The sequence below is a fragment of the Neodiprion pinetum genome, chromosome 7 (genome assembly GCF_021155775.2).
Source record: "Neodiprion pinetum isolate iyNeoPine1 chromosome 7, iyNeoPine1.2, whole genome shotgun sequence".
NCBI lineage: Eukaryota > Metazoa > Arthropoda > Insecta > Hymenoptera > Diprionidae > Neodiprion > Neodiprion pinetum.
The window spans coordinates 15,925,971-15,941,359 of NC_060238.1; the positions used below are offsets into that span (position 1 = coordinate 15,925,971).

At 39.4% G+C, this 15,389-nt stretch overlaps 1 protein-coding gene across 3 annotated transcripts in view; it reads left to right on the forward strand.

Annotated features, from left to right (window-relative positions):
- LOC124223019 (zinc finger protein 569) overlaps positions 1 to 3,591 on the forward strand; it is a 32,080-nt gene extending 28,489 nt beyond the window's left edge. For 2 of the 3 annotated variants that reach the window (XM_046634605.2, XM_046634606.2), the window contains exon 9: positions 3,067 to 3,590. In XM_046634605.2, the coding sequence (XP_046490561.1) occupies positions 3,067 to 3,434 (368 nt within the window). In that variant the 3' untranslated portion in view covers positions 3,435 to 3,590. Of the gene's footprint in view, positions 1 to 3,066 lie in introns of all 3 variants that reach the window. The other variant, XM_046634607.2, reaches the window with a different exon arrangement.
- The last annotated feature ends 11,798 nt before the right edge of the window (positions 3,592 to 15,389 follow it).

Consider the following 15,389-nt stretch of genomic DNA (forward strand, 5'->3'; position numbering starts at 1 on the left):
GATCACGCGTTGATTATCGTATCGTTCGTTCAACATTGCCCATGCCTCTACGTAATTCTCAACCGTTAGTTCGAGAGAGCCAATGCCGTCAGCTGCTTCGCCCTTGAGAGCCGCCTTGAAATAATACAGTTTTTGAATCGCTGGTAAAGCCGCATTCTCTTATATCATGGAACAGAATATGTTCGAAAGTTTGACGCTCGACATTGTGCGCAATTTGTTGTTCGTTTGCTGTTTCAAAAAGCTCGATCTCCGATTGAGAGTCCTCGAATGCTTGCCAACATTCGCGAAATTTTGTTTGTCGTTGCCGCAGCTCGACAACCGAAACTTGCCTCTCGCCCAACTCGTCTACAAAAGTTTTTCCACGCGTGCATGCCGATTTTGCTTGAGTTCTTTCCGCCTTTGCAAGACGCTGTGCGGCCTCACCTTCGGCCATGTTAATACGCCCGCTTTTTTTTTTTTTTTTACTGAAGCGATATAAATTTATGGGAGTTGAATGGACTATATTTTTTAGAGAATGGACTGTATTTTTAAGGAATGGGCAACGGAGACTCACCTGACAACCTTTTGATTGTTGTCATTTGCCGTCGCCGTACATCTCGTTTCGTCCTTGGATGAACAACGATGCCCTGCTTCTTTGCTGTCTTATTTCGCACGGTCTTCGAATTACGAGCGTACCTCGTGGTGTTGACGCGAACGAAATTTTCTTCGCTCTCGATAAACAACGCTATAGACATGCAATATTCTTGAATATTTTTTGTTTGAATTGATTCATTTACACGCTTGTACGTGTCACGATGATCGTGTTTGGTACGATCGAAAAATATCCGTTGTCGCACGCACAAGTCACACACACACAAACACGCGTATTTAGCGATAACAGTTCGTTTTATCCGGCTCGAAGGACCAATGTTACGAGCAGCTTTTGTTTAGCCGTGTGCTTGGCACGTTTTTTCTCTTTTATTTGTTACTTTTTTTTTGTAGGTTAATCAAACTCAGTGTTATTGGTTTTGGGTTTCTTTATTTTTTTCTCGCACGTCCATGTGATCAGGCGTCGTGAGATCTCTGGCTGCTGTTACGGCGTAGCAACGGTTTTCGCGAGAGGGGAGAGACCCCAAGCGCGCCTCTGGCGGCTGACAAGTCGTACGAGCGGCAACTTTGAATATCTATACTGGCCAACGGCCTGAACAGAAATGAAGAGGCTTCTAGATAGAAGGGACGAAAAATGAGGTGTGAGTGCGAAGAGGAACTGAGTACGCAACAACAGCAACATGGTACCATGTTTTCCAGTAAATGATTTAGGATCGATTAAAAAATTCGAAAACTGTCCAGCATTGTATGCAATTCGTTCTAAGTTCCCACCTTTTCTTTTTTCTAGACGGCAATAAGCGAATTTAATGTAAGGAACATTCAGACAACGAATTCACAGTGACTGAGCAATCGATTGCACGAAAGACAGAAAAAAGACGATCGAAAAGTTTTCAAAGATGCAGCCTACTACAAATTACTTGCAGGCTATAAGGGACGAAGGGACAACGTAAAATCCATTATGTAGAGTGCTGGATGATTTTGAACCTTCTTTATGAATTTCAAATCATTGACTCAGTAGAATAACATAAAATTGATGTGAATAAATACATCTGATTCATGTGAAATAAAAATAGAAATATACTTTTGGCTTATTCCTCCTGATAAGTTTCGATTTTAATTTATTATCATATTACGCATATATCTTATTACAGTGAAAGTTATAATACTTAGAACTGAGCAGTCTGTCAGTAAAAACAGGAAATTACTCATTATTTTTTTCTTTTAAAATTTTTCTTCCGAAACATCTAATTCGCCGATTTTTGCACGTATTCCACAGTGTGATCCTATCAACTGCATATAGGAATTTTATGAAAAGTTGTTTTGTTCAAAAAACTAATGATTCCGAACCAGACGAAGAAATTTACCAAAAACCATTTTTCCTATGGGATATTCGTTCGTATCCAAAATCGTATAGTAAAAAAAAAAAATCAACACCCTTTCAACATTCACTTGTTATGCAGCTAGAATTTCGCTTGCTTGGTTTCCTCAAGAAACGGAGAATTATTAAGATTCATTATTATTGTTATTATTATTTTTTGCCCTGTTCCACCACTTGGAAAATACTCAAAACATATATGTCGTATTTTAGTTATAGAAATATAACTAACAAAAAATAGAGTGGTATTCTTCCGAGACAGCCGAAAATTTTGTATGGAATAATTCAAAAATTTTATAAACACTTTTTACAGTCCAAAAATTATACTTTGTTTTTAAAGTTATACTACTTGGTAGTGTACAACTTGCGTTTAGGCGGAACAAACCAGTCAAATAGTTTGTGAGACAAAAAATATTTTCGAATTTTTGTTTTTTGACAGTGCCACGCGAATGAATCAATATTTTTACATGAAAATTTACTTAGAGCTTACTTACCTATGAGTACGCAATAGATTTGAATGAAGATAAGGTCGGAGCGGGGTAGTTCTCGTATAGTCATCCGGCAATGTGCCTTGAAGTAACATCATGCTAACACCTATCATTGAACAAGAAGGTTGATGCCATTAGCTATAGCCACCTGTTGATGGATTCTGATTTTAAAAACAAAAATTAAATGAAGCTTGACGTATACCTACCGACACGGTGTCTGTCGCCTCCGGAATAGGTAACCGAAGTGACACGGTCAATTTAGGTTGACGATAGTTTAGATAAAGTAGGGATCTGGTAACTACAAGCTTTATTCGCTCGCTAGCCTCGCATTTTGCCCGCACTCGAGTTAACGGATCCCTATATTACCCAAGCTATCGTCAAATTAAATTGAACGTGTCACTTTAATTTCTTATTCCGGGGCGACAGATTCCGTCTTTGTGGGTGTACAGATGTTATACTTTTAAATAAAACAAACCTAGATCGAATTGAATAATTGGTTGTCGAGTTATGAATTCTCAAAATTCACTCTCTTTTTCAGCGGTTTACTTGTATGTACCATCGTAATTATGTTTTCATTTATACTAAATAACAAATTTTGTTTTCTCTACGAATAAGGTGACGAGAACGTGGAGGTATTTCCGGGTAACATAGCTGCGGCTCAATTGATCTACAGTTGTCTTGGCGCATTTTCGAAAGACGGTAAAACAATCGAGGCGAATTTAATGACATCGTCGACGTCCGCGGATGGCACATCGCAGACCATTACGATTCAAATACCGTCGAAAGATTTGGAAGGTACATTGCCCACGAGTGAGCACGTTTCTAAGAGCGGGAGTTTGACGATGGATCAAGAAGACGACGAGACGATGCATTGCTTCTTGGCAATCCCTAGGGAAGAAGAAGAGAACATAGACACCGGGGGCATAACTATTCCTGCAGAACCGGAAGCGGCTATTGACACAGCAATGGATGTAGTGATTTGAATGTGGTTACACAAGTAGATAAAAATGGAAACGAAAATATATGCTGTATTCTAAAATCGACGGTTAGATTATGAAAACGAAAAAGATGTTTTTAATAAACTGTGAGCTTTATATTCAAATAAAAAAAATGATGAAACTGTATATTTTCGTAAACAACGTAAATCCTAAATATTTGAGATTGCATTCATTCGCAGAAAAATTGGCAACTACTCCTATGGTTTATTCGATGACTCAAATCGCACCATGTACTAAGAAATTCTCTTTGAGTTAAATTTATTGTTAGACACAATTACAAGATATCTTACTGGTTTCAGTCCAGAAAAGTTCGTGTATAAAAAACTTCAAATAATTTTCAATATTTTAGTGATATTGACACTCAACTCACGTTCATAATATGTTCAGAATTTGAATAAGAATCAGCGGTCATTTGTCAACATGATCTTGTTACGTTCTTTAAACTCTAGACTCTTCAAGCATTAATTTTTTCAACTCTACAACATGAAGACTTCCGTTCAACTTGAACCTTTTGGAAAACTAATCAAAACAAGTGAAACTATGGCTTTAAAATTTGCATCGTAACACTTGATTATAATTATGAGATTTTAGTGGATAAGTGGATAATTTATCAAGGAAAACCTCGGTGGAAAAAATTTCTATATTCCTAGACGTTTTGGGAAAGAGAGAACAAGATCGTATTCTCAGGCACTCCTTTAGTGTACGAAGTATACTAGAGAAAGCCTTACGCGTTTGCTTTCCTGTCTAATATCTGTTCAGAGGTATACTTCTTAAACCACCTGGACGACAGAAGTACACAGCCAGTTTTCGGATAGTCAGTAGTTTACTTCAACCTGCCTAATCAGTCGGAAGCTTGATTAGAAGTTCATGGTTCACACGATATGCATTCACGTGTTTTTTTTTTAGAATGTGTGTCCATCCGAAGCGATACATACTAAACCACTTATACGACACAGGTCCAGGTCGTTTTCGAATCGCCAATAGTTTACTTCAACCTTCTTAGTCAGTCAGAACCTTGATTTGAAGTTCATGGCTCACACTACATGTGTTTGTGTTTTTCTGAAAGTGTATGTCCGTATGTTAAACAAATTGTAATACGGTGATCCGCAGATAGGTAATTGGATTATTGGCGCCCCATTTCAACACATCCAGTCAGTAAAAACTTTGCTCTGAACCTCAGGGTTTAAACGAGGGTAAAGGCTTGGATGTCGAATCTCGTATTTCATGTAAAAGTTAAAAGTAACTTCAGATATGTTCAGTGGAACCTAGTAAATATAGTATACTAGAGAGTATATTACTTTAATACTGATATTTAACCTTTCTTTTCCACATTATTTCATGAACACACACGGTTTGGAATATTTTTCCAACGCATTGCTACATGCTCATCATCAAACATGTTGATAATTATTTTTATTGAGTAGTAGAAACATGAGAAGTTACACAGTCGAGAAAAAAAATCTTATAGAACTTATGACAGCACGAAATATCTTTGTCCGTCGATTGAAGATGTATAAAAACACACAGATCTATGCAAAGTTGGCCTGCGAGCTTCGGATTTCTTCTTGAAGGCTTTTACGACAAATGATTGCTCTCGAATTATTCTTAATTGCTCTCTAATTTTTATTATTTGCTCCCATACGGTTTTCGAGAAAATCAAAAAGAAGAAAATTGCATTTCCGGGTGCCACCAGGTGTCGTAACTACTTGAATACGCCCGCCTAACTCAAAGTAGGTAAGCCCATAGACACTGATATATAAATACACTGGAGTGGATATTATCTTATACCCAACGTGTAAGCTCGGCATTCAATTGACCAGCTGAATTTCCGCCATCTTGTAGGATAAGTTGTCACAAAAACCGCGCCAGAGTAGTAATACAAGGAGAGTTTTGGATACAAATTCCCACTTCACCGACACAGCCGTGGCGACAAACTTTTTCGAGAGAGGGGGGGTTATCACCACCGAGACTGACGTTATCACAACCTTCATCCGCTCTGCGCTATGTGTTACCACCGTATCGATCATCAGAGAAAACATCTGTTTTGCGCTCTGCGTTACCATCGTTTGATTGAATTTTCGTTGGTATTAACAGTCAATGATGACAAGATCCCATTCATGGAATGATGCTTTTATTAACGACATTTCAGCAGGACCCCGCCTACCATTACCAGGTTTCTTAAAAAAATATTATACAGAGAATTACAAAAAATTGGCTAATTTGAATTTAACGTATTTTACACTTTCAACTTTCGATTAAAATTATTTATATACATAAATGCCATTATTTGTTGCAGTTGTTATGTTGTCATAAAATAGAAAAATATTATACACTCACATTTTTAGACATTCCTTAGCTTAACAGCTGTTTCTTACATGGACTTATAGAAGGAAGTGAACTATCCGTCTGTCAAATTGACCTGCTTAATGTTAGTTATCATAACAATGATATTGTAACAACGGGGGGAAATTACGAAAGATCTAAGAGAATCAAAGAGTTCTCTGTGCGATTTAAGCGAACGCCGAGCCAAAGAAGTCTCACGAACAAGGAATATTTAGAAAGAAAATAGATGTATTTGGACACAAGCTCTCTTTTTAAAGTCTAGAGACTGACTGTTTTTAAAATAATATCGGTTGACGCAGCAACCTTATTCTTTTTAAAGACATAAGAGGTTTATAAACGTCTTTTATCTATGATGACTACTAGATCATTTAAAAGGGGACAAAACGGGTGATTTCACCCTTTGTAACATTACTCCCCCTCGAGGAAAAGAGTCGACCCGACTCGGAAAAGATAAACAATTACAAAAAATGTGATCTAGCAGTCAGTGCTCGAAGGTGAGTTGGAGCTGTGGCTCTAAAAATTAAAGAACTCCCTTTTTTACTATCTGGCATTTGCCCACAGTCTCAAGGTAAACCACAGAAAACCTTGAGCAGATAGTTGAGCATTAAATAATCTCAAAAATTTATGTGCAATGTTTTATAAAGGTTAGTGTTATTGAGTGTTATGTGGCTTCATGAATTCAAAGTTATCAGCAATGGCCCAGATTGATGTCGGAAAGAAATTCAATCTTCTTCATGAAGGATCCCTCCGAAACAGGTTCGGATGAAAACATCGAAGCGGGAACCGACAATTCCAGGACCAAATAAGATAAAAACAGACTTCTCTTCATAGGAAATAAGGAAATAGTGGGGTGACTGATCCTAATCTTCTTTAGAAATAGTTCACCCTAGAGTTTTTGAAAGGACAAATGTGAGTGAAGGTATAACAATTCAAATTCACTAAGTGAATTTGGGAGAATACTTGAATAAAATAAATTGAATATGTATTCAAAAGAAAAGAAACGATCTTATCTGATTCATTTCTGCGTCCTTCTTCAAAATCAGGCCACCAGTCATCTTCAGGAATCGGGGAAAGATTGGATGGGAAAAGGCTGTGTCAAGTAACCTGAAAAGTACTCACAAAAACTGACATATGGATTAGAAAAATAAGAGAGGATCGACCAAATGCTCACTACTTCAATCAAGCGCAGAACCGAAACACTCTTCAAGCCAAAGAAATCGATGTATCAAAATTTCTCGAATCGAACAACATCGAACTAACCTTAACCTGTCAACGAACTTTCTAACCTTCAGAGAGCTACTGAAACGATGCTCTCGACTGATAAGGAGCTAAGCGATCCAGATGAACGACTTTAGATTTCGAACGAGGGGAACGTCTAATTCTAAAAACAACGTCGTTAATCCGGTCAACAATAAAATAAGGACCTTCCCAATTACTTTGGAGTTTGGGACAACGCCCTTGTTGCCGACGAGGTTGAAATAACCAAACTGAATCTCCCTTCTCAAATTTTAAATTTCTAGCTCTAATATCATAACGATCCTTAGTCTTATCGGAGACCATACGAATTCTTTCCCTAGCGAATTCATGAACCTCGTCCAATTTTTGACGGAAAAGGGAATTAAAATACACCTGGGACGAAGCCACGGAAGGATTGACACCCTTTTCTAAATCTGACGGAAGTCGAAGATCCCGACCTGTCAACATCATAGCTGGAGAAAAACCGGTAGTGTCGTGAATTGCAGAGCGATACGATAAAAGAAATAAGGGAATCCACTCATCCCAATCTTTCTGATCCTGATCAACGAAAGAAGAAAGATAACGAAGAAGCGTCCTATTCAATCTTTCTACCATTCCATCAGACTGCGGATGCAAAGCGGTGGTACGAGTTTTTCTAATCCCTAAAATTTGAAGGAACTCCTTCATCAAATTTGACTCAAAATTTCGACCCTGATCTGTGTGTAATTCAAGAGGAGCTCCATAACGACAGACGAATTCTCGAACGAAAGCTCGAGCAACGGTGCTAGCTTCTTGATTCGGAATTGGGACTACTTCTAACCACTTTGTAAAATAATCTGCTATCACCAGGGCATACCGATTTCCTGACCTAGAAAGAGGAAGAGGGCCTAGGATATCCATTGCGACTCTTTCAAATAGAGCTCCTACGTTATATATTTCAAGAGAGCTCTTCCCTTTTTCACGAGGTCCCTTCTTGGCTAAACAAACCGTGCAAGTTCTACGCCAATTTTCAACGTCAGCTCGACAGTGAGCCCAAAAATACCTTTCTCTGATCCTACCTAAAGTCTTATTAGAAGCGAAATGGCCACCGACAGGTGAATCATGAAAGCTTGACAAAATCTCGGTTATCTTTTCTCTAGGAACCAGAAGCTGCCAACGAACCGACCTGGAGTCAGGTGATTCCCATTTCCTATAAAGCAACTGATCGAGGAGAAACAAGGAGTCCCACTGCGCCCAGTAAATTTTCAAAGACTGACTCATAGAAGATATTTCTTCCCACTGAGGCCTGACTCCTGTGGATTTCCAATTCCGAACTAGGAGAAGATCTGAATCTTTCCCCTGGGCGATGATCCAGTCTTCTTTATTTTCAACGAGAAAAATTTGACGAACGTTAAGCGAGGGATCTAGCTGTTTATTTAAACGAGAGCACTGTTTGCAATCGTCCCCGCACGGACGACGAGAAAGTGCATCAGCATTACCATGCAGAACTCCGGGACGGTGTTTAATTTCGAAGTCATATTGACCTAACCTCTCCAACCATCGAGCTACTTGGCTTTCAGGTGATTTGAACGAAAGAAGCCAAGTTAAGGAAGCATTGTCTGTTCGAATCAAAAATTTCCTTCCATAAAGATCATGATGGAAATGGCAAATAGATTTTACCATCGCTAATAATTCCCTACGGGTAACACAATAATTGCGTTCCGGTTTAGACAAAACCCGACTGAAATAACTAATAACGCGCTCTTGATTATCCTGAATTTGAGACAAAACCCCACCTATACCACAGAGAGAAGCGTCAGAATCTACGATGAATTGAGAATCGGTGATGGGATAAGCTAATATCGGTGACGAAGTTAATAATTTTTTAAGGAGAACAAAAGCTCCTTCGCATTCGGGAGTCCAATCGAAAACAACTTGAATTCCTGTAAGAGCATGGAGGGGTCTCGCTATACAAGCAAAGCCCTTAACGAAACGTCTGTAATAAGTACAAAGTCCTAAGAAACTTGAAAACTTTTCTTTTGAATCGGGACGAGGCCAATTCAAGACCTTTTCCATTTTAGAAGGATCTGTCTTAACACCTTCCGCTGAAACGACGTGTCCGAGAAAAGATACTTCCTTTTTGAAAAAATGACATTTTTTGGGACTCATTTTTAGACCAGCTTGGAATAAACGACTAAAAACCTGCTTAAGATTTTCCAATACCTCATCAAAAGTCTTACCAAACACAATGATGTCATCGAGATAAACTAAACAAATCTTGCTAGTCAGACCTTGAAGGGCGAATTCCATCGCTCTTTCGAAGGTAGCTGGTGCATTACAAAGGCCAAAAGGCATAACTTTAAATTGCCAAAGTCCACCTAACCCTGTGACCAAAGCTGTTTTCGCTTTGTCTAACGGATTCATTTCGACTTGCCAATAACCACTCTGTAAATCAATCGTAGAGAACCAACGGGCACCAGAAATTAAATCAAGGGTATCTCCTATCTGAGGAAGCGGATATGCATCTTTCTTGGTGATCTCGTTCAACTTCCTATAATCTATACAAAACCTCTTGGAACCATCTTTTTTATTGACTAAGACAATGGGAGAAGCCCACGGACTAGAAGACGGCTCAATAACATCTGCTGTTCTCATATCCTCTACTAATTTTTCAACTTCCCTGCGACCGTTTAAAGGAAGCCGTCTAGCTGCCTGTTTAATCGGAGCGTTATTCCCTACATCTATCGAATGCTTAGCTATGGTATATCTCCCGATGTCGGCAGAGTCTTTAGCAAAAGTCTCTTTAAAATCGTTAAAAAGGCAAACGAGACTGTTAGTCTGAGCGATATCTAAATCTTTAGAAGACCTAGTAAAGAGTTCCGTGAGATAAGAAGGAACGACTAAAGAGTCCGACACATGTTCTAAAACGCGCAAAGACGAGAGGGTTTCTTTCTGTTCAGAAGACTTGATAAACCTAGACGTTTCGAGGTTGATTTTACGGTAACCAGAACAGAGAGTCGAATCCCCGGTAGAAATGACGCACTTGTGAGCGGAAAGAAAATCTACGCCTAAAATGCCTTCATCTTCTATATCAGCTACTAGAACTTCATGTGGGGATTGAACACAATCTGCTACTGTTACCTGCACGACCATCTTACCTACTACAGGGGTAGTTGCTCCGGTAGCAGTGCGAATAGACACAGAAGGAATAATTGAAGCAAGAGACGAAATCATATCAGGACGAACAACGGAAATTTCGGCTCCAGTATCTATCACCCACAAACAACTTAGTCCGTTAACGGAACCTTTAGCATATAGGCCGGTACGACGCAGGCCTCTAACCACGAACTGTGAAGCAATAGGGCTAAGGAACTTGGAAGAAACCGATGATATCCGCCCTTTCGAAACATCGGTAGCTAGTTTCCCGAATTCTGAGGAACAGAAGGTTGTGCTGCCCAAACCGGATTAGAGGGAGCCCTTTTGGAGGCATTTTTGCGCCACGAATCTTCCGCAGTCTTCAACTGACGGTCGAGTTTAAAACAATTCTTCGCGATATGTCCTCTTATGCCGCAAAACTGGCACTCTGAGACAGGCCGATTGAAGTTTGATCTATTGTAACGAGAGAAACCACTATTTTTCCTTCCTGGAAGAGAATCTGAGCTAGGCTGATTGACTGAAGGACGGGACGAAGAATTTTCTGAAGGTTCAGCTTGGCTCAAACGATGAAGTTGACGCGAACCCAAATCCGCCTCGTTTATGGCTTCTAATTCCAAGCCCTTCATAATTGCTTCATGTAGAGAAGTTGGAGCTGCGAGCCTCAGATGATACCGAAGCTCCGGATTCCGAATCGCATTAATGAATTTCGCCCGAGCTATCTGATCTCTAGCTTTTTCTGCACAATCAGTAAGAGAATGTCGAGCGAGACGTTCGATGTCATTTCCGAGAGAGGCTAAATCTTCCTTGGGCCCTTGACGTCTATTTTCGAACTGAGTAAAATAAAGTTTGGAAAGATGTTCTTCGCCAAACCGGAGTTTAAGAGCCGCACAAATGCTGTCGAAATTTTCAGAATCCGAATCTGAAAGCGATCCAAGAACTACCAAAGCCGGACCAGACAAAGACGCTGTCAAATTAGCTGCTTTCTGGGACGGATTCCAACCATTAACCTTACTAATCATGTTAAACTGACGTTCGTATAGACTCCAAGCAGACGAACCGTCATACGAACCGGGCTTCAAATTCGATTGTTTCGAGGGCAACTCTAAAATACTCGCGGGAGGTATAGAGACCTGATTGAGTCCGAACGAGCTCTGAGTCTGCGGAGGGAGAACATTGACAGTTCCGCGCGATTTTAAAAAGGCCAAGAACTCTGACTGAATATCTACGCTAGGATGAGACGACGCGACAGGAGGCTCAACTACTTCCGAAATATCACGTGACGGAACATCGTGGCATCGCGGAAAAGAGCTAACCTGAGCTTGTCGCGAGACATGAACAGGTGGAAAATTTGTAGCAACAGGGGGAATTTCGCCTCCCCCATAAATAGCGTCAGACCTTGATTGATCCGGAATTGAATGAATGGAGGTCCTCCTTGCCGGGACCGGGACTGAAGGAAGAGAAGTCCTTCTACCTGGGGATGGAACTGGACGTATCGGGAATTCCTGCGGCCGCTCCTGAAGCTTCTGCACACCTTGCAGGATCCCGATCAACGCCTGGGACACGATTTCTTGTTGTTGACGCTGTTGCGAGAGGAGTTCGTGCAGAAGATTCTGCTGTTCTTGTTGCTGCTGTTGTAGCAGTTGTTGATGTTGTTGTTGCTGTTGTTGATGTTGTTGTTGCTGTTGTTGATGTTGTTCTTGCTGCTGAATCTGACGCATCAGCAAATCTTGGTTTCCCTGGATGAGCTCTGCCAAGAGAGCTAGTTGGGGCTGGGGCTGAACCTCAGCTTCCGAACGACGAGAAACGAGAGGAAACGCTGATTCAGGAGAGCGCTGGCACGACGAAACGCGTCCGGCAGCTCGTCGCTCCGCGCGTGATGCTCTCAACGTAGGAGTTCGTTGCATTATTTTGAATACTTCTTTACACTCAAAATCCACTCAAATGGCACAGAAGAGATCCCGCTTCTGACACCAATGTAACAACGGGGGGAAATTACGAAAGATCTAAGAGAATCAAAGAGTTCTCTGTGCGATTTAAGCGAATGCCGAGCCAAAGAAGTCTCACGAACAAGGAATATTTAGAAAGAAAATAGATGTATTTGGACACAAGCTCTCTTTTTAAAGTCTAGAGACTGACTGTTTTTACAATAATATCGGTTGACGCAGCAACCTTATTCTTTTTAAAGACATAAGAGGTTTATAAACGTCTTTTATCTATGATGACTAATAGATCATTTAAAAGGGGACAAAACGGGTGATTTCACCCTTTGTAACAATATAATGTCATATATTTATCTGTGTGATTGTTATTATACTGGACACTTTGTTTGCATGACCTTCAACAACGTATGTTTTTTGCGATATTATGAAATGTCGAATAATATTATTCTTGGATATGAAGGTCGTGAACATCAAAACACTTTTTTTGTGTTAACGTTTCAGCCCGGATGGGGGCCCTCCTCAGAACAATTTATTTAGAACATCTGTCACGAACAGAAATTATAAAATAATGTACAACTAAGTTATAACAAAATTGAATGTGAAAGGTTTAGATAATAAGCAGGGATGTTCGTGCTAATATAAATGAGAGGAATTACCTGATGATGAACTGACACTTTCAAATAACGAAGAAAAGGAACCAACTAGTATTTAGTGAATGCGTGTTAGAATGACCGAGTAAAACACAAAAGTTCATTTTTTAATTTAATTATTCATCGATCAGTTCCAACAATAACAATGATGCATCTGGTGCTCAAGTTAATCAAAAAAACTTTGTTTCCATCCCATACGTTGCGGGTTTGTTTGAGTCACTCAACAGAATATTCTCCAAGTATGAAATCCAATTTGTGGGTAAAAGTGCACATGATCTATCCTCTATGTTTGACTCTGGTAAGGACCCTTTACCCCCGTGTACGCGTTCTTGTGTAGTCTACAAAATTCCCTGCAACCAATGCAACATGTCCTACATAGGTCAAACAAGTAGGCAACTACACACCAGGATAACTGAACATAAACGCAATAACCATGAACATGAGGATAATTATACTGCACTGACTAGGCATGCCATCGATTTTGACCATTCATTCAATTATTCTCAAGCCAGCATTATAGATGTTGAACCATTGTACTACAATAGGTTATTGTTAGAAATGTGCAATATTGTTGCACATCCCAATTCTGTCAATCGAAGACAAGATATTGAACATCTGAGTACTATTTACACCTCTGTTATACACCCATCGTAACTATCTATTACCGACTGAGCTTGCTCTCGATTTTACCTTCTTAACATTTTCTGATTTCTACTTAACCCGTTGACTCTGTGCTTGCTCTGATAATGACTGATATCGGTTTCCCCCCACTACACACTTGACGTTCCAAACGTTCAAAAGTGCTCCAGACTCGAAACCTAGAACGGTCGTTGTGTGTTTTTATTCAATTAACAACCAGGATGAATGCTTGGGAGTTTCGTATCGCTGTCGTAGTGTTTTTTAAAAAATGAACTTTTGTGTTTTACTCGGTCATTCTAACACGCATTCACTAAATACTAGTTGGTTCCTTTTCTTTGTTATTTGAAAGTGTCAGTTCATCATCAGGTAATTCCTCTCATTTATATTAGCACGAACATCCCTGCTTATTACCTAAACCTTTCACATTCAATTTTGTTATAACTTAGTTGTACATTATTTTATAATTTCTGTTCGTGACAGATGTTCTAAATAAATTGTTCTGAGGAGGGCCCCCATCCGGGCTGAAACGTTAACACAAAAAAAGTGTTTTGATGTTCACGACCTTCATATCCAAGAATAATATTATTCGACATTTCATAATATCGCAAAAAACATACGTTGTTAAAGGTCATGCAAACAAAGTGTCCAGTATAATAACAATCACACAGATAAATATATGACATTATATCATTGTTATGATAACTAACATTAAGCAGGTCAATTTGACAGACGGATAGTTCACTTCCTTCTATAACTCCATGTAAGACACAGCTGTTAAGCTAAGGAATGTCTAAAAATGTGAGTGTATAATATTTTTCTATTTTATGACAACATAACAACTATAACAAATAATGGCATTTATGTATATAAATAATTTTAATCGAAAGTTGAAAGTGTAAAATATGTTAAATTCAAATTAGCCAATTTTTTGTAATTCTCTGTATAATATTTTTTTAAGAAACCTGATGATGGTAGGCGGGGTCCTGCCGAAACGTCGTAAATAAAAGCATCATTTCATGAATTGCATCTTGTCATCATTGACTGTTAATACGACCGAAAATTCAATCGTAGAAGAAACACAGTCACGAAATTCAAACCTCAGTTACCATCGTTGTTGATAAAATTATCTAAATTCGAGTTACTTTTTTTTATTATCATCGGTAAAAATCTCACGCTCTACCATTACCAACATGCATCGAGCAAGATCCAGACGTAGATTCGACTCACGCAGGTTGACAAGAATCGGCTTCTAGAAGGTTCTTCCACCATGAGTCAGCGAGGGGAGCGTGATGTTACGAGGTTAGCAGAGACGAATTCGCAGAATTTTGGAAAGTAAACGGTTCTTAGAATCGTCAGAAAAGTTGTGACACAACGTTGAGAGGCTCGCGTCGATCGGAAAAGCGTCGTAAGTTCTGGATCCACACTTGCATAGATGCTGAAATAGCAGACAACAAACGGATCGTTTGACAAATTGTGACACGACGTCAACCGGCCTGCGTCAATCGGCGGAACGTCAAAGATTGTAAATCCGCACCTGCATCGACGACGAATTCGCAGAACACAAATGGATCATCTGACAAGTATCGACATGATGTTGAGCGACCTGTGTCGATCGGCGAAACGTTGAAGGTTCTAGAACCACACCTACTGCGACCCTGAACGAATTCTCGGAATTTACGAAGACAAATAGTGCTCGGAATCGTTTGACGAGTACCAATATGACGTCGAGCGGCCCTCGTCGATCCGCGAAACGTTGAATTCTGAAAAGTTATATCCTGAATCTGAGAAAATGTGTGTTTTAAGAATAATGGTTGAGATTGCGGAAAGAAGATTTTATTTAAATAACTTACGATTACGGTTAACATAGATTCATAATGTTGGTATAAAAGTGATAACATATGAGTTTCTTATGCGATAGTTTCATGACAAAGCTCTACTCTTTTATGTTTCGATAAAAAATTCGGCAAAAAAAAATATGTTTGTAGTAGCACAATTCG